Consider the following 19,751-nt stretch of genomic DNA (forward strand, 5'->3'; position numbering starts at 1 on the left):
AAAATGACCACACATGGTTTGAACGTAATCACTTCTATTGTAAGTAAATGTAGAATAGAACATCTTTCCTTTAACTTTAACAAATTTGCTAGTCCGTGTATACAAAAGGCTTTAGTAAAAGTTTAAACAGAAACCTACCCGATCTTTATCGTTAGGTCTGTAATAGTTAGCTGACCACCCGTCAGTCGTTAGTGGTCAGGCGTGGGACAGGTAATGGAGATATACACCTGGGAACTTGACCTGAGTAGGTCATCACCTGTACTGTTATAGGTATGTTCAGTGCCAGGTAGACTTGGTCAGCTGTCAGGAGAATTAATCTTTAGGGTGAAATCTACTCCACCCATGAAAAATCGTTTTGTGACACTTATGTCAATGATGCTGATTATTCTTGGTGATAAAGACATCATTGTGGAAGTTAGTCTCTTCTAACTCAAATTTGTTTCTAGTTGGATTATTGTCAGCGTATCACATCTTCTGGACATTGGTCATCCTCAGGACATGAGGGTCAGGATTTTTAGACAATACTCTGAACTCGGATCCAGGGCAGTGGTCTACAGAACTGTCCTTTAAAAACCAGACTGGATGCATACCTGGACTGGACAATGAGAAATTGTCCTTTATACCTTTACATAGGATGTGTAAACATTTGTAGACATTTAATAATCTTCCATATTATGTACAGTAAGGAAAAATATTATTTTGGCAATGACTGAAGTTTTTGTGAGAGGAAAACCAGTTAGTACTAGATATTGAACTAAATGTACAGAACTGTTTAAAATGTTGCCCTGACTTGTCACCAGTACGTATCGTGAATATAGTTGATAATGAAATTGCCTCTTGACTTGGATGGGACTAAGTGACCAGATGTATTTCTCGGAGTGCCAATACTTACTTAAATGTTCATGTTAGCATTCATCTAGAGCTCAGGATGGCCAAAATCCAAGGTCGAACTTTTGTGGTCAAGTACGACCCAGAGAAGTTAATGTAAGTACTTTTATTACTTACCTGCAAACACTTAAGCATACATAAAAATACCTCTAGCAACATACAAAGCATCCAGTTAACCTTGTACACTCATGCAGAAATTCTTAAATCCTGATAGCCGCTTGCACGAGTACACATCATGTATGTATTGTTCCCAGAAATTTTGATATGTATGTTAGAGATAAGCTTCACATTTGTACAAGATGAATGAGAGAAGAATATTCTTTCCCTTTTTCCTTCCTTACATCCTGATAATATATTGATTACCAATCAGTCGCTGTTACAAGAAATTGTTATATTGCTTATATTTATGCAAATTTGGAAAATACAGAATTTAGAATAAATAATTCATGAGGATTTGTGTATATATGACTAGAATAAAGTATGCTAAATTTTCCCCTGTCCTTACTTTCAAGAATGGTCATGAACTTAATGAAATTTCTTTGTTAAAATTTTCAGTAGGAAGTTATTGCTAAATTTAATGAAAAAGTTCTTCATTGCGATCTTTTGCTAAACTTTATTAATGTTTTCTTGAAGCAGACTGAAGTTACGTAATTTCCACATGTTAAGGAACGTTTTTTGAAACTGGAGTCTGGGTGAATAAAATTTCAAATGGTCTGTTTCACGACGTTAGGATGACATTGGTTAATGCTGATGTCTCCTGTGCTGTGAAGAATCCATACAGCTTACAGTCAGTATCTGCCGATTTGACAGATTGATACCACTTTTCGAAAAGACATGAATATATCTGTGAAGTAATTCTAGATGTTTGTTGTGCTTTAAAGACAGATGATCAATACAATGTGCAGTTTACACGGAAACGTCTGATAATCGCAGTGACAAGTCGCATCATTTTTTCTGTACTCTACGTCATAGCCATCACATCCTGTAGCTTCTTCTCAATTTGTATCAAACAGAAAATAAGACATCTTACAAATCTGCTTCAGTTTGTCACGTAAGGTGAAGGCGGAACCGACAGTGATAGTTTCAGTTATATAGATTCATGTCTTTGCAGAATAAGCTGTTTATATCTGAGCATGTCTCTACCTGCCTGCTGTTCTGTACTTCAACAAAAACTTTACAGCTGAATTATGTAGTTGTTCCTGTTATTGACAAACATGTGCACACACCACAGCCTCTGCTCCCAGCCCCCACCCATTGGTCCTAGCCTATAGCCTCGACCCTGATAGAAACCCAAACAGGTCCTACCCTAACTAAGCACTACAAAGCCTTTATTTTGTTTCAAGGATGCAATTTCTGATAGCTCTGAATATCATATATTTCTTAAAAAATCATGGCATCACTTTGTATTTGAAATCAAACTTATCTCTATCTTTTGTATAAAAGAGAGTAAAATGGAATCCATCTTTTCATCATCTTAACAAATGTTCTATTCCCATGCTATGATATTTCATTACAGGAAATTTATCATGATTTTTTAAATATGTTCAAAACTCTTCACATCTATTGTACATGTGTGTATTGTTTAGAAAAATGATAAAAATATATATCATTCTATTGATAACAATTTTTACTGTTCTTTAAAACAGGAAAAAACACAATGTTCTATCATTTTGTATATCAATTCAACTTATTTTTTCTACAACAGACAATTTCATCCATTCACTGATGGATTGTCAGTGGTATAGCCACAGAGGATTTGAATGTCATATATCATGTATTATGTCCAGAGGATCCATTACACTGAAGGTCATGGAGCGGGCTTATTAGAAAATTATTGGTTTGTAATTTACTCACTAGCAATATGATATGGATAGACAGAATATTACAAAGCATGGACTTAAAGCTGAATATTACACTATAGATGGTGAGGAGAGGTTTCACTAGAGTGACTACAGTACTTCTGTATAGATACACTATAGATGATGAGGAGGGGTTTCACTAGAGTGACTGCAGTACTTCTGTATAGATACACTATAGATGATGAGGAGGGGTTTCACTAGAGTGACGACAGTACTTCTGTATAAATACACTATAAATGATGAGGAGGGGTTTCACTAGAGTGACTACAGTACATCTGTATACATACACTATAGATGATGAGGAGGGGATTCACTAGAGAGTGACTACAGTACTTCTGTATAAATACACTATAGATGATGAGGAGGGGTTTCACTAGAGTGACTACAGTACTTCTGTATGAACGAATTATAGATGATGAGGAGGGGTTTCACTAGAGTGACTGCAGTACTTCTGTATGAACGAATTATAGATGATGAGGAGGGGTTTCACTAGAGTGACTACAGTACTTCTGTATAAATACACTATAGATGATGAGGAGGGGTTTCACTAGAGAGTGACTGCAGTACTTCTGTATAAATACACTATAGATGATGAGGAGGGGTTTCACTAGAGTGACTACAGTACTTCTGTATGAACGAATTATAGATGATGAGGGGGAGGGGTTTACACTATAGATGATGAGGAGAGTGACTGCAGTACTTCTGTATAAATACACTATAGATGATGAGGAGGGGTTTCACTAGAGTGACTACAGTACTTCTGTATGAACGAATTATAGATGATGAGGAGGGGTTTCACTAGAGAGTGACTGCAGTACTTCTGTATAAATACACTATAGATGATGAGGAGGGGTTTCACTAGAGTGACTACAGTACTTCTGTATAAATACACTATAGATGATGAGGAGGGGTTTCACTAGAGTGACTACAGTACTTCTGTATAAATACACTATAGATGATGAGGAGGGGTAACACAAAAGTAACTATGGTACATCAGAAAAACTACAGGAAGGTAACTACGGTTGATTGTACCATCATGAAATATACATTACAGAAGAGTAATAATTGCCAGTAAAGAAGAATATATATCTGTTTTTGTAGGACATGATATGTCTATTTTTTTAGGACATAATATATCTTTTTTTTAGGGCATGATCACAGAATTGGTGTAGAGTAATAATTAATGAGTTAAATGTAGATACAATATTGTTAATGAGTTGGTAAGGGCGGAGAGACCTTAATGATATCACTGGTACAACATAACATTTAGGTTGTCTCCTACATACAGGGGACAGATACATCAACTATAGAAATAATTACTATATAGCTATATAATTATTGTCACTGTAATATGTTGCAAAATTGCACTAGAAGTGACTAATGCCGGTAGCAGAGTTGTGGGTGGGAACATTTGATTTATCCTTAATGGCACTGTTCTTAATTTGTCCTTCTTGTTTAATGATGATTTTCTTTTCTTTATGACATTTAGAAGTGTTCTCTGTGTTTGGCAATAAGGTTTGGTGTATGATCTTGTGGTAAGGTTTGGTGTATGATCTTGTGGTAAGGTTCGGTGTATGATCTTGTGGTAAGGTTTGGTGTATGACCTTGTGGTAGGGTTCGGTGTATGACCTTGTGGTAAGGTTCGGTGTATGATCTTGTGGTAAGGTTCGGTGTATGATCTTGTGGTAAGGTTTGGTGTATGATCTTGTGGTAAGGTTTGGTGTATGATTTTGTGATAAGGTTTGGTGTATGATCTTGTGATAAGGTTTGGTGTATGATCTTGTGATAAGGTTTGGTGTATGGTTTTGTGATAAGGTTTGGTGTATGGTTTATGATAAGGTTTGATGTATGGTTTTGTGATAAGGTTTGGTGTATGGTTTATGATAAGGTTTGGTGTATGGTTTATGATAAGGTTTGGTGTATGACCTTGTGATAAGGTTTGGTGTATGACCTTGTGATAAGGTTTGGTGTATGACCTTGTGATAAGGTTTGGTGTATGACCTTCTGATAAGGTTTGGTGTATGATCTTTTGGTAAGGTTTGGTGTATGACCTTGTGGTAGGGTTTGGTGTATGATCTTCTGATAAGGTTTGGTGTATGACCTTTTGATAAGGTTTGGTGTATGACCTTCTGATAAGGTTTGGTGTATGACCTTGTGATAAGGTTTGGTGTATGACCTTGTGATCAAGTTTGGTGTATGACCTTGTGATAAGGTTTGGTGTATGATTTTGTGATAAGGTATGGTGTATGTGATAAGGTATGGTGTATGACATTATGATAAGGTTTGGTATATAACAGTATGATTTAATTTGGTGTAAGACATTGTGTTCAGGTTTGGTGTATGATAGTGTTAATAAGTTTACTGTTTGACATTATAATAAGGTTTGGTGTATGACATTATAATAAGGATTAGTGTACGACATTGCAGTAAAGTTTGGTGTATATTTTTACATTGTAGACACATAACACCTCTCTAGATCAGGAGACTTTTGAATGAGTAGTAAGAGAAATATAGAGATGTTGGGTATGCTTTTTCTAAACAGAAAGATATGTACCAAGACATTAACAGTGAAGAAAACTGTCATTATAATCCTATTTCTGGTCCACGATAAATCAACATAATTGCTTGGCAGAGAATAAAACTCTGAATAATTTTTTGTCATTTTGGCCTCATAACTAGGTCATATGATGTGGTTGCTATGGTAACACATTTGCAAAAAAAGGTCTGTGCGGTTGCTTTGATAATATGTTTCCTCGATATTACATAATGCTTCTGTTTGATTTATGGTCCTTGTCACACTATTTTTGTCTGACTTCAAAGCAGCATCTCACAGGAGGGACTAGCCTCACACATCACACGTGTAGATCTCTGGCCCCCCCATGTGCATTTCATGACAACTTCATGACAACAGTGGCAGATTGACAGAGTTGTGTATATTCATGTAGTTGCGCGTGAGATGAAATTGTCTTTCTGTCCCCTGTGACATGTGCTCGGTTGTATCTGTTTCATACAGCTAGCTGGGTATATCAGCGTATAGATGTGTCTGTGATCAAAATGCAATTTATAACTTTGTCGTAAATTTGAATTAAGTCTGATACCCATGTCCATTCATTGTGTTGTGTCCTGTTCTGGATCAATCCACATGATCAGGTTTACATAGAAGATATGACAATTGTGTTTTATAAACATTTTCTAGTTTATGTCGATGAACTTGCTGTCTATATGGAAATGCATTCCCTTTAGGGAAGTATCTCATAAGGTAACATTTTGAAATCGGAGAAACTTCAGACCTCTGGGATCAGTCTGCGTGATAACATTCTAACCTTGGCAGGTTTGGGGATGCATTTTAGCTGGTTTCTCCATCTCTGGAGTGTTTGGAGTCTTTGACAAACCCTTCTGAAAAATACTGAAAAGAAATTTTGATGTCCTGAATTATCAGTAGTATATTCCTGTATGTATTTGAAGAAGTGATGGTGATGATTTCATAAATGGTCCAATTTATATTAGGACACGGGAAAATAATTTATATTCTTTGGACGTTCAGTTGTGGATTCCGTAAGATCCGTGCAATATCTGGATGATAATATGAGAAATTTTATAGGAATAATAATGATAAGAAATAACAATGATAAATCTGATTACAAGCCTGGAATTTCTTCGTCGGTTTGCACTCGATGAATTAGGTTTCTTGTTGGGTTCACCAGATCCAGTTTGGCATTTTATATATCCTGTCTTTTTCTTTGTTGCTACCTCTGTATTATATAAAATTCGGGGAAAAATAGCTTTATTATGCAAGAGACCTGAAACACTGGTTTCATTTCCACTTTTCTTCTTAACCAACCTTTACAGAAATGTTATAGTAAGAGAGAAAAGATGGTATTTCCCTGTAAGTGGCTTCCAAGTTTTCCTGCCACACTGATAAGAAACATGGCTCTCCACACCACAACTGCCACAAGTATCTTTTAAAGAAATATGCTGCGGATGTTTCTTCAACAAAAAAACTTGACAGACTTTAGGTTTTGTGTATTAATTAACCAAGGGTTGTGTGTACTTAATCAATCGTTGTTGTTTTCTGAACCAATCCTGGTTACTTACGATGCTGACAGTTTCTTGTGCTCCAAGCACTCAGAACAAACTCGAAAAAACTGGCACAATTTCAAACAGATTTACATTTCCTGACGTCTTCTGTCCTTGACTTTTGATGGTATTGATTCTGATATTGTCATGCTCATTGAAAATCACGAAGATGGTTGGTTGGCACACTGGTAAACATGCTCCACTTCCACCTAAATGTCCGAAGTTTGATTCCTCAGATGGAGATGAAATGGGTTGAGTCACCTGTCTGTCCAAGTATTTTTTCTTGTGTATTTCAATCCAGGCCAAAAATAGAGTATTAATATCAGATAGAGTAAATATTTCCCCCCCCCCCCAAATTTCACTATATTTAATGATAAAATGATTAAAAAATGAAGGAAATAGAACAAAAACTAAAGCTAGCTTATTGTACAACTAGACGATGTTCCGTCTTACATTACAAAAGTCTGTCGCATACATCTGATATCTTGTTGATTGCTGGCAAATTGACGTAAATTTTTTAAAGGTAAAAGAATGACACCATATTGAAATATCTAATCACACAAGTGTTACTTTATGAGTTTTGAAGTGTTGTTTGAAGACATTTTCAATACAAGAATTTTGCATGAATTGTGATACTTCTTATGAAAAATCTGAACCCAACATAACAAAATATTACTACAAATTACAGCAAACAAACCTGTAGTCTTTCTCATAATGATAAACCTTCATTTACCCCAACATCCAATAGGAGTTGCTTCTTTGCCAAGGGAAGTAACTCCGAGAGGTGTTTGATTTATTGCTTTATATTTGTACACTAAGGACACGAAACCTGATTTTGAGTACCCCGCATATAGAACTTTATAGTTATAACTGATTCAGCAGTAAGTGCTCTCGTTACCTCACAAACAATTCTGTTGATATATTTAATGAGGAAAACATGTCCATGTCATGTTTTAATTCATTTAAATATATGGTCCAGAATGTACGAGACATTCTTTTGAAATTATCTGATTAAGAAATTATGAAATTTATTGAATTAATGGGCTAAATGTTCTCCTCCCCATCTGCATTTGGACATTCTTGGGATATATTTGGGTTTACCTCGTTTGCTTTCTAGGTTTCTAAATTCAGACCCCTTAGCATCACTGATGAGTCCTTGAAGTACGAAACAGCTGTATGATGCAGTTTCATTTATTTTATTTATTTGATGGCTCTAGGAATCGTAGGGAAGGCGGGATTTTTGAGTCTTTAGTTTTTTGGGATACAAAGGTGGGTGTAGGTACCATATTTGCATGCTAAAGTTATGGTAATTATTACTTAAATGAAATTATTGTTTGGCTTTACTGTATCTAATTTTGAACTCGTAGATATTGTAAAGGATTCACAACATCCAAGATTTATTTAGTTGTTTATTGCGTTGATGGTATTGTCGACATGTTTCGATCACTCGTGTATGTTGAGACTTCATAATTGTGTCTACCTTGTGCAATTTTATCTGAAAGAACTTGAACATTTCATCAGTGTGAATATTGCGCCATTCCGTCCTGTCAGTCAAGGTCAACTTTGACAATACCTCAAAATAGTTTGTGTATTAGGCTTCAGAGGTCAAGGTCACCATTAGTATTGACGTTTATCTGACGTAATTATTTGCACTAGACTTCAAAACACTGAGTTCTGTTAGCAATTCATTATTCATGAATCTGTTGAATTTTTAATTGAATGAGAACCACTGAAGTCAGAGTACAGTGTTTGCTGGTCTATAGTAACAGAGTGCGCTTTTTACAATCAGCTAGTATAACTGACGAAGTCTTGGCCTATCTGCTAGTTTGGTACCACTCTTGGAATCCTGCTGTTAAGCACTATTGATTATCCAAATCTTGGCAGACTTTTACGGTATCGGGCAAAAATCTATTTTGTAAGTTTTTCATTCAATAAAGTTGTAGTGATAGCAAGTCGATTATGTAATCAGAGCGATAATTGAACTGCAGCTCCAGTTACTGTGTGTCTTGAGACAGAAATCATTGGATGTAGATTTGATGTGTTCCGTAACCGTGGTAACCTGTATTGGTTGCAGTGGTAAAACAATGCCCCAGTGGTTGCGTTGACATGGCCACTTGTTTGGTGACACAGATATCCGTGTGATTTAATCAGTCTGTTTTAGAAAAAGAAATATATCCAGTTCATTAAACAGTTACCCAAGAGACTTAAGTAATGCATCACAATAGGATTGCATTGGGAGCACTTGACAATCACATAATGGTAGATCAGGCCGCTTTCCCCGTGGCTGCTGGTACGCTGGTTAAGTCATCCAAGACTTGCTATATATAGACTGGTTCCATGGCAGGAAGGACTGATTCTCCGACGACCATTTTCTGTAGAATTTAGCGGAAGGGCACCTTTGGGGAATGTACAGATAATGGCAGAGTACATAAAGTAAGCATGTCTTGTATTGTCAGCATTACAATGTGTCGGCCATTGATTTGTGTGTGTGTTTGTGTAGGGGGGGCCTCGTCAGGAAAGCATGTAAGAGATTATATTGGGTGACACGTGTAGTCTGTGTGTCATCTTTCGTCTGTTTACATCTGAGAGTTAACGGAAACATTTAAGTCACACGATTAAATGTTTTGTTGATTGTGTTCACAATACCATGACAATACCAGGATATTCATGTTTCAGCATTGTTCGGGATGATGTGCTTGGCTAGCCATCACACACACAGTTCAATATTTATACGCATCTTAAGGCGGGCATATTATCGTCATAACCATTAATGAATTTTGGTTGCTTTCACAGACAGTCACATTACAAACAGTAATGTATGTACTCTGAGCTTTTGTGCTGATATTTAGCAATCTCCTAGTAAAGCTACTAAACTCAGCACATCTGTACTTAGATCACCTAAGATCCTGTTCTAGTTCTTGTGATCACAAATTAATACATCCTGACCGAAGGTTTTAAAACTCATCAATTCTTTCCATAGATGTTGATCCTTACAGTGGTCATCGAGATCAGACACCTATTTCATTCTGACTATTGAAAGTTTTCATAATTTGTCTTATTAGAACATTTGTGTTGATCCTCTTTGCTAGGAAAGTCAATCTGATAACACACCTCCATATGCTTCTATTTGACCTGTGTACTGGTCACTGATAATTTGTCCTGTCTGGCCAGTGCATTTGGTGGTGATATGCTGGCCGTTCTGGGTCTAATATGTCTGTTAGTCTACAAGTTTCCCAAGATTCTGTTCTCTGTCCACAGGCGTTGGTCCAAGGCTGCTGACCAGTGGAGACAGTTCAATAATGAAATGACGGAGCTGAGAGGCTGGTTGGACGATGCAGAGAGACAACTTCGTATGTTGGCGGACTCTGTGGACAGGGACACAATATATAATGTAAATATCTCCGTTAACCTGGTATCGGTGCCAACAATGACAGAACGCTGGATGAACTTCGGTTATGATAGTGTTTCATGATATCTATATTTCTCTTGTCTGTATTTCTCACATGTCAAGTGACTCAAAATTTTAAGCAGTTATTGGTAAACGTTTATTTGAAGAGGTTCACTGCTTTCTATCTTCTTGTTAGTGTTTTCTGGAGCCAATTCAATGTTATGTCATGCAATAAAAATTTAACATGGGAATATATCGATATTATTCTGACACCTGTGTTAGAGAGAAACTAGTTTTCAGCTTTGTTGTTGAGCTTTCACATGATAAAAAAACTTATTATGAAATGTTATTTTTATATTATTTTATTGTCTTGTTAATGCATCAAAAGTGTCCTCGCCTTAATCCAAAAGAAAATGAGCATGAAGATAATATAGGAATCATTTCATAAGACCATCTAAATTTTAAATTCGAGTTTGAAGAAAGTTATTTGTCAATCTTACCCTGATCAATAATTAAGTTACAGTAAAGGTGACAATTTTACATAATTTCGGATTAAGAAATAGATTTGTGACAGGTTCTCTATATCTAACAAATGAATCTTGTGGTTTTTTCTTATCTGTATTTGTTATGCAGATTTATTCATTAAAATCAGTCGCTATTTAATTGGAATATGTTAAAAGGTTTCTAAAACCTTTTTAAAAGACATTTTTACGAGACATGAAGATGGAGTCAATGCTTTCTATCTTACTGTCAGATTATCTGTATCAACTTACCTCCAATGACCTTGATCTTTACTGAGTTAAGGTTTATGGGACTCCATTATGCAACTTTTATCTATTTTCTGGAAATTGTTCGATGGCGTTGTAGATGTAACTTGTTTAGCTTTTGGGTTATCAAATTGGAGGTTGATTAACAAACATAATACATATGGATTACCCATCATGTTGTGTGTCATAGAAGATATCTATATAATTAAATTCTGGGTCTCTACTGGTTTGTATCCAAAACATGACTCAACAAAAGTACATGTTGAATCAGGCAAACCTAATGTAATATCATGTTTCTTGTGATAGCAAAAGTAGATAAAGGAGTTTAATATTTAACAGAAAATTATTTTGCATTGTTGATAAATAGATATCAGTTTACTTGTGAGTTCTCCGTAATCATGAGAAAAACCGCTATATTTCGTTTCCATTTTAACCCTGGAGTTATTGGTATATTTTCTCAAATTTTCATAATTTAAAAAAAAAAAAATTTCAGTTAGTCTACCAATAAAAACATCTTACTTGAAGGATTGTCGAGAGGAGAGGAGGTTTTAAATGCATTTGAGGCTTAAGTTTGCAGCGCATAGGAATTCTGAAAAGATGATAAATGTGAAGTACAGAGAGAGAAAGAATGGTTTTATAAAATAAAATAAGAAAATAAAAAAAAGAAATATTTTACACTTAAATTCATACACTTTTATTTCAAAAGAGTAAATGAATTGTGTTGGGACATGTGTATTTATGTGAAATACATTGAAAACGTTTTGTTGCAGCAACTGGAAAGTGGGATAAAGAACCAACAAGGAACTGTTAACAGTATGAACGCGTCCGGCAACGAAATAATCCGTCAGTCTGCAGCGATAGACGCAGCCACTCTCAGAGGTAAACTCGAGTCCCTGAACCAACGCTGGAAAAATATCTGTACCGCTGTTCTGGAGAGGCACGATAGGCAAGTTGATAATATTCTTGTGTTTAAGTCTATTTTTAAAATCACAGAAGATATATCATATTATCTCATTATTTTGTATATGTGAATCAAACATTTATGAGTTTACTGGAGTTAATCATTTTGATTAAAAGGAATAAAGTTACTTGTTTCAAAGAAATTATTCAATAATTTTAGGTCCACGCAACAGCAATCAATTTAGTGTTGGTCATGATAAGAATCATCTAAGGTAGGCGGAAAATGTTTTTAGGGTGTATGCTACATGTGACCTGAGAGGTTTGCATTGCTTAGAAACTTGTGGAATATATGAGAGGGAACAAATTATAGATGTGGATGAATTTGGTTGTTTAAGGGAGACAACTCTGATTTAAGTCCTAGCATTAAATGTATAAGGTAGCATGAACCCTTAACACTGTAATCATATGTAAGATTTATGTAACAGGTCTGAAACAGAGAGTATAAAAACGGTGGACTTCACTTTTGACATGGATGAGTTATTTTTCTGGATTGACGAGACAGAAAACATTCTGTCTACTTTTGTGATATTGGAAGAAGATGCTTTAGAGGAACTCCTGGAGAAGATGAGGGTAGGTGTTTTAGAGGTCAAGGTCACAAGGAAGTTTTAGAATTGGTAAAGTATACAGTATTACAGGTAATTAGGGTATATTTAGTAATCAGTAAAACTTATGGTAAAAATTCGGGAGGAGATGATACAAGTATATATCAAATAGAAGTCAAAACTTAAGGTCAAATGAAGGTCAAAATGACCTTTGTTAAGGACAAAAATGTGAGACAAGGCCATAAAGAGAATGAATCCAGGTTTAAGAAGATGGTTTGGATTACATAGAATTAAGCTTAATTAGGATGGGGTTTTATCACCAACATCTGTTTGTATGATGGATTTGAATGAAGGTATGTATGTATAATCTACTCATTAGGGTTTATGTTGTAAAATTCCTGTTTGCAGATGTGTATTACATATTTTGATTTATCTCCGTGGTGATTAGGAGCTAATTTTAAGTTATAGATTAGAGCTAAATGATTAAACTTTCACACAGATTTCACTCGCATGCCTTTTGATATGTGCTGTTCAAAGTTCCAATCTGTAGCCTGTGTATTTCAGGACCGAGAAGATGAAATTTCTACAAAACAACAGATTCTAGATGCAATCAATAGAAATGGTCATTCCATGCTGAAACAAGAATCAATGTCTGTGGAAGACAAGGAAAACATCGGCAAGGATCTAGAGAATCTTACCACTAGGTTTGCCAAGGTAACCACAGTTATCTCCCTTTATGTAAAAATTATTCTGTGTGATTCTATACAGCTGTATCTGTTTAATATAAATATGTTTGTTTAATATTGAAATTTGGGGAATTAAAAGAAACAAAAAATATGAAGATAAAAGTACTTTTTGTTTTAGAATTTTAAAATCAAACAAGATGAAACAAATTTTTTTTTTGTGACCAATACTAGACCTGAATGAAATATTCAGAATAAAGATAAATCATATGTAGTTACTGTTGTTCTACATTAGCATGATGAACCTTAATTTTTTCCTATCAGGTTTCGAATGAACTGCCCGATCAGATCAAAGTGATGGAGGGACGGCTACACAAACTACGTACATTCCAACTTGAGATAGATGAACTTCAGACATGGCTCGAGTCTACCAGACAAGTCTTAGAGTTACAACAGAAACCCTCGGGTCTGGACGAGACCGACGCCATCATCCTAGATCACCAGGTACGGGATTTATAGCTCTTGTTGAGGATCGAAGAGCATAGCAGAATGTTTACCATAAATTCTTCCCACCTCTTACAAGCAGAAAATAAATACAGGTGTTATTCTGATATTAAAACATTAAATGAATATCTCCATTCTTGTCTGAACAAGTTGCAAAATTCCTGGCTATGCTGTGCCATTTCAGAATTCAATCTAATGACTTATAAAACTATTGTTAGCATCAAAATATCTCTCCTGTGGTCGGTTTAGACAGGCGAAATTGGTGGGAATCCATAACAGAATGGTCACTGGATCATAGATTTCATGCAGAAAGTGTGTTTGCTGTTCACTAAAATTTCAGCTGGGGTTACAATATTCTTACTTCATTAGACTTATTTTCTGTTGGTTTTATAATTTACACAAATATCTCAAACTGTTTGGCTAATAACAAAGCAAACCTTGATGTATTCAGGGCCGTGCGACCATTTGTAAATCGATCCATGGAGATCTGAAAAGAACCACAAATCAGATATCATGTTAGTTTAAATGGTAAATTGAGATGTATGATTTCCATAGGAACATAAATAGATAATTTTGTGCAGTTTTTGTCAAAAGCATCCCAGGAAACCTAACTTGTGCAGAATACCCCCTTAAAATATGTACAATAACGTCCAATATTCACCTACACTGAAATTATAACCCACTGCAGATTTTTGAGGTGTCAGACAAAATCTTTAGGGAAAAAAAGAATGCCATTGAAATGAATATATATATGTGATTCTGACCTTCAGCCAACCCCTGAGGCTTTGGTGTTGCGACAGGCAAATGTGGATAACCTTAACCTGCGTTATAGCCAGTTGATGGAAGAGAGTGCTCAGGATGAAATTATTGTCCCAGATACCATCCAGCAGCAACTCAACAACCTCAACTCTGATTGGCTGTTAGTGAAACAACTGTCAGAGAATGTAAAACCTGTCGAAGAGGTCAAAGTTGAAGAAGTACTCAAACAAGGTAGGTAAATGAAGTTTTACAAAAGTGCTTTCAGCAATTTTTGCCATCCATGGTTAAAAAAAAATTCAGCAGATACAATTTTCATCTGTGTTGTTATAAAGGTTAACAGTTGATATTGAAGTAATGTAGAATCAGCATGTCTGTCCATCTGTCTGTTATCTGTTTTGTCCTGACAATGGATTCCTTAGATTATGTCCATTGTATCTTTTGTATTCCATAATACTGACCTCCATGATCTTTTCCTTTAAGATCATGCAATATGTATGGAGACACCTTAAAGTTCACCTTGTTTTCTGTGTTATTTTACAGTAAAAGTGAGTCAGGTGGAGCTACACCAGGTTACGACCAAGACGACACAGATAGAACTTCACCAGACCTCGCCCTGGCCAGACTTTGACAAGTCCCTGGCAGAGCTTCGTGATTGGTTAACACTTCTAGAGAGGATGCTGAAGTCACAACGTGTCACTGTAGGTGACATTAAAGACATTGAACAGATGATACAGCGCCAGACGGTGAGTTTTAATCTACTCTATGTCATTTTAAAGCTTGCTGTGTCTTTATAGAGCTTGTCTGTGTGCTGATGCTTTGAGATATTTTGATGATCAAGATTTTGGTGTCAAAAGAGAATTCGTTAAATCAAGAATGTGTTTTTTATGTTAAGTTGTTTACCTAATTGGTTTTTCTTTAAAAAAAATCTTACCCGGTAATTTTCAAAAATTGATATGTCCAGCACCTTTTACTTGGTGAAGGGAAGTAACTCTTAAATCCATTGGGACACCTAATATTTTGTGTTGAAATATTTATATCTACATGCAGGGTTGTTCAAAAGAAAAGTCATAAAGTGCATGTGTTTATATATATCCAATGTGATTAGATCTCTTTTGGCACATTATATATTTCATATCACTGCATCTTAACATTTATCCTAGATAGATTGAAATGCACTATGTATCATTATAGTAATTATTCTATAATTTTGTATACATATACTTTGTTCAACACTGTGTAAAAAAGCCTGTTGTAGTATTGCATAATTTCCTTAAAAATGTTTTCATTTTAATCTGTATTAGGAATATTTTCAAATTAATATGTATTACTGTTTTAGTCTTGTTTTCGAAATTCTTTTAAGTACTTATAATTTTTTTTTATGTTTGTTGTATATGTAATGTTTAGTTTGATGCCAGTAGCTGTAGTTCTAACCATATAACCTAGACATATATATATAGCTGTACAGACCGTCATCTGATTAATGCTCTTTGTCACTAGGAATTTGTCACAATCGCTGTTAGAAGTGAATTGGCACCACGCCAACTTAGTTTTCTGGTATGTTTCCATAAATCCTTGAAGTTGAGTATTTAGTATGCATATCTGGATCAATTTCAAAACAACAAAGATTTTTTTTCCCAAAATGTGAAGTAGATAATCAAGGCTGAACTGAATTTTACACAACTTACAATAAAATCGTGTTTGTTTTTTTTTTATTTTACAATGACTCATGGGACTTGCAACCACTACATGTCGGTGTCGTCATTAAAATCCTTAAATTTACGTTAACATGTACACTTTCAATACTGAAGTAAAGGTGCTAACGTAAAAGATTCGAAAGTTTCATGTAATGAAGTCTGGATCAATTAAGTTTTAGAAAATTAGCAAAACTGGTCGGAAAACTACACAGAACCATTTATGTCTTTGTTCATATGATAATTAAATACCCAAAGGATTTGTTCTTAACGTATAATCTGTTGTATTGTTGATGATTAACAAATCTGTTTGGTCACAATATCGGAACATTAATGTTTTCTTCTTTCAAGTCATTTATTGTCTTCTGTTCTTAAACAACACGGTTTTTGCATTTAAAATCATCACTTCTCTAGAAGCCAATGAAACATGGCATATAAACCATGGCTTGAAAGAAAATTATCTTCTGTCGTTTGAAGCAAAACACATAACACAGATTTGATAGTGCTATAGAGATACATACAGTATACATACCAACATTGTTGATTATAGGAATTGGACTCGGAAGAGAAATATCTGTTTGGCAGAACTGAAAATCAGAAAGAACACTTCTGTAGTTAGACTTCTGAAAAACATGTCAACATTTGATGTCACAATCTGGTTATCCAACATTTTTTTTTTTCTGACAAAAAGAAAGAGATTTTCACTCTACCTGAAAAATTTATAAGGAAACCGCTTACCATTCTGATATATATACAGAAGTACAACCGAGAAGTATTCAATAAAGCTGAAAACTATATTTAGTAACAAAAGAAGGTTGCAAATGTTTCATTAAGGGAGAGTACATTTCATGGTAAAGTCCTACTCTCTAGATGCCCATAAGTCTCTACAGCTATATATAGCCATTAAAATATCTATGTGTAACTTTTACTTGTGTTGCCTGTGTACAGTTTCTTTGCTTTGCTGTGATTACTAACCTTTTATTTGCTGATTGCTCCGTGTGCCTTCTCCGTCTTACTACCAGTCCTCAGACAGCGACAGCAGTTTGAATCTGTCGGAACACGATCTTAATGCAGTCGACCTTGACCTTGATGATGCTCAGGCACTCATACATGATATGTCTCAACAGCTCCTGCACCTACAGGTCTGTGGGGACTTTTACTTTGGAGTTTATGGTTTTGCAGGATTAAACAAAAAAAGAATTTGGGAAAAATGGAAAACAAATAAATAGATTAGAAATGCACCACTAGGAAGAGAAAAAATTGTGGTGGAGGTGTACTTTTTCATGATGAAGAAGAAATGAAATCACAATTGATATTTACCTATTAATCTTCCACTGCCTATTTCCAACATTTTTCTGATACATGATTTGTTGATTTTAGTAAAATTACAAAAGTTTAAAGGTTCATTTTGATCCAAATATTCTATTGAATGTAGTTTTTTTTTTTTTTTTTTTTGTAAATTCTTAAGTTTTCTACTAATATCGATACACTTTAATTTGTTTATCTAAATCTAACTAAAAATATGATATTGTTATTGCACGCCAACCTACTACTACCTCCAGCCTGCTGCACTTTAAATTCACAGCTTTTCAGTCTTCTGATGTGAAATAGTATGTCAGATATAATTGTGCATAACTCCTCATTCAAAATTACTCGATGATATTTTAGGAACAAAGGTGTGAAGATCTGACTACTGTTGCTAATTAACAGTGTTAAAATGTTCGAATGCATGACGCTGCAGAACGTGGCACGTTTCTGCACCTCATGATTGATAAAACAAACATCTAATTGAACTCTTTTATTTTCATGAAACAAAAAAAAAAAAAAATGTTTGTAAAATTACTCGGCCATGATAAAGAATTTCAGTTATTCCATTACTTGAAATCCATCTATAAAAATATAACTGTATTCAGGTCTTGAAAATGTTTAAGTCCAATCTGGTTACTAGACATGGTTATAACTCACAGAAATGGAAGTAGATATTGGTGAAATTACAGCAGAATGTCGATTGACAAGAGCTTGAGTTGGTATGTTTGCTGTGTACGGGGTAATGTAATCACTGCTCAGTGACTAGAAGTAGGCCAGTTCTAAAGTGATTACTCAGTAACATGTTTATGCAATCACTCTTTTCTTGAAACTATAGCTACACAAATTTATTTAAAGTCATGCTTTTCTCTTGATGTCTTTAAAGTATTAAATTTTAATTCATTTAGTTTCAGCTTTCTACGATACATATGTTATGATACCGATTATCTGATTGGGTTGTGTAATATAATGCAGCCTCTGATTGGTTGCCGAGTTTGACACTGACGGTAAAATGAGTCAGCATTCAGATATTGTAAACCCTTGCCTTCATTTCAGTGATTCCAAGCCATGAAATTTAAATTTTAATGAAGTTGAAAATGGAACATTTGACATTGTACTCTTGAAGAGGGTTTCAGAATGCGATAAGATAGAGCCATTCTTAAGTCACAAAATTAATATACCTTAAACTCCATACAGTATGGATTTTTCGGTAACAGACTCCTGGGGATTTTAACATCTATAGAATGTTTGTAAGGTTGAAGTGGTGATAGAGTTGTTGTTTTGATCCAAATTTTTACACATTGAAAAGCTTTTACAGAAAAGATACTAGAATTAAACAGGGAAGTTATGGTTCTGTTGACTATCATATAGAAACCATATTGTTAAGCCTTTACATTGTCATCTTACTCATTCACATACAGTTAGGTTGTACACCTTCATAAAACACCTGCCCATCACCTGCTTTAAAACTACCTTGGTATTGTGATCTGCTTTGCCCCTCTCAGATATACTTTTATGGTTGTTTCCTCTCATCTTTCCATCCTCCAATCTTCCCATCCTCTCATCTTCCCATCCTCCCATCTTCCCATCCTCCCATCTTTCCATCCTCTCATCTTCCCATCCTCCCATTCTCCCATCCTCCCATCCTCCCATCCTCCTATCTTCCCATCCTCCCATCCTCCCATCCTCCCATCCTCCCATCCTCCCATCCTCCCATCCTCCCATCTTCCCATCTTCCTATCCTCCAATCCTCCCATCTTCCCATCCTCCCATCCTCCCATCTTCCTATCCTCCCATCCTCCTATCCTCCTATCTTCCCATCCTCCCGTCCTCCCATCTTCCAATCCTCCCATCCTTCCATCCTCCCATCCTCCCATCCTTCCATCTTCCCATCCTCTCATACTTCCATCCTCCCATCCTCCCATCCTCCTTCCTTCATACAGTCCATATGGCTCCTTTTATGCCCTCTTCTTGCAGTTCCATTTTACAATTACTTTGTATCTGTATTACACTGTCAGAACAATTTGTCTTGCCCTCCCACTTCAGGTTTCAAAACTTAAAGAATTATATGCCTTCTTGGGTTGCCCCCTTCAAAACTATCTTAGACTTTACCTGCTTCAAAACAAAGTATCATCAATACCCTGCACTTTTCTTATAAAGACTAGATTCTGAGCTCCTGTCTTGCTCCCTTTCTCACTAGCCCCTGCCCATTTAGGGATTACTCCTTTTGTTTCATCACCTACCTGCTAGAACCTCGGCACTTAAGTGCATGTGTTGCAGTTTGATCACGGTTCACTGTACAACAAATTTTACATGCAAATCATTTCC

The 19,751-nt window shown here is 35.5% G+C and overlaps 1 protein-coding gene across 1 annotated transcript in view; it reads left to right on the forward strand.

The window, feature by feature from the left end:
- The window catches only part of LOC132564996 (dystrophin-like), a gene marked incomplete at its 3' end in the record, with an annotated part of 240,840 nt that overhangs the window by 145,622 nt on the left and 75,467 nt on the right, over positions 1-19,751 (forward strand). The window contains exons 39-45 of the mRNA XM_060229602.1: positions 10,083-10,215; positions 11,750-11,925; positions 12,365-12,509; positions 13,046-13,195; positions 13,489-13,668; positions 14,439-14,658; positions 14,968-15,170. Of these exons, the coding sequence (XP_060085585.1) occupies positions 10,083-10,215; positions 11,750-11,925; positions 12,365-12,509; positions 13,046-13,195; positions 13,489-13,668; positions 14,439-14,658; positions 14,968-15,170 (1,207 nt within the window). The remainder of the gene's footprint in view (positions 1-10,082; positions 10,216-11,749; positions 11,926-12,364; positions 12,510-13,045; positions 13,196-13,488; positions 13,669-14,438; positions 14,659-14,967; positions 15,171-19,751) is intronic.

Source organism: Ylistrum balloti, unplaced genomic scaffold (genome assembly GCF_031769215.1).
Source record: "Ylistrum balloti isolate Yb309-2 unplaced genomic scaffold, AGI_CSIRO_Ybal_v1 Utg369686, whole genome shotgun sequence".
In the NCBI taxonomy this organism is placed as follows: domain Eukaryota; kingdom Metazoa; phylum Mollusca; class Bivalvia; order Pectinida; family Pectinidae; genus Ylistrum; species Ylistrum balloti.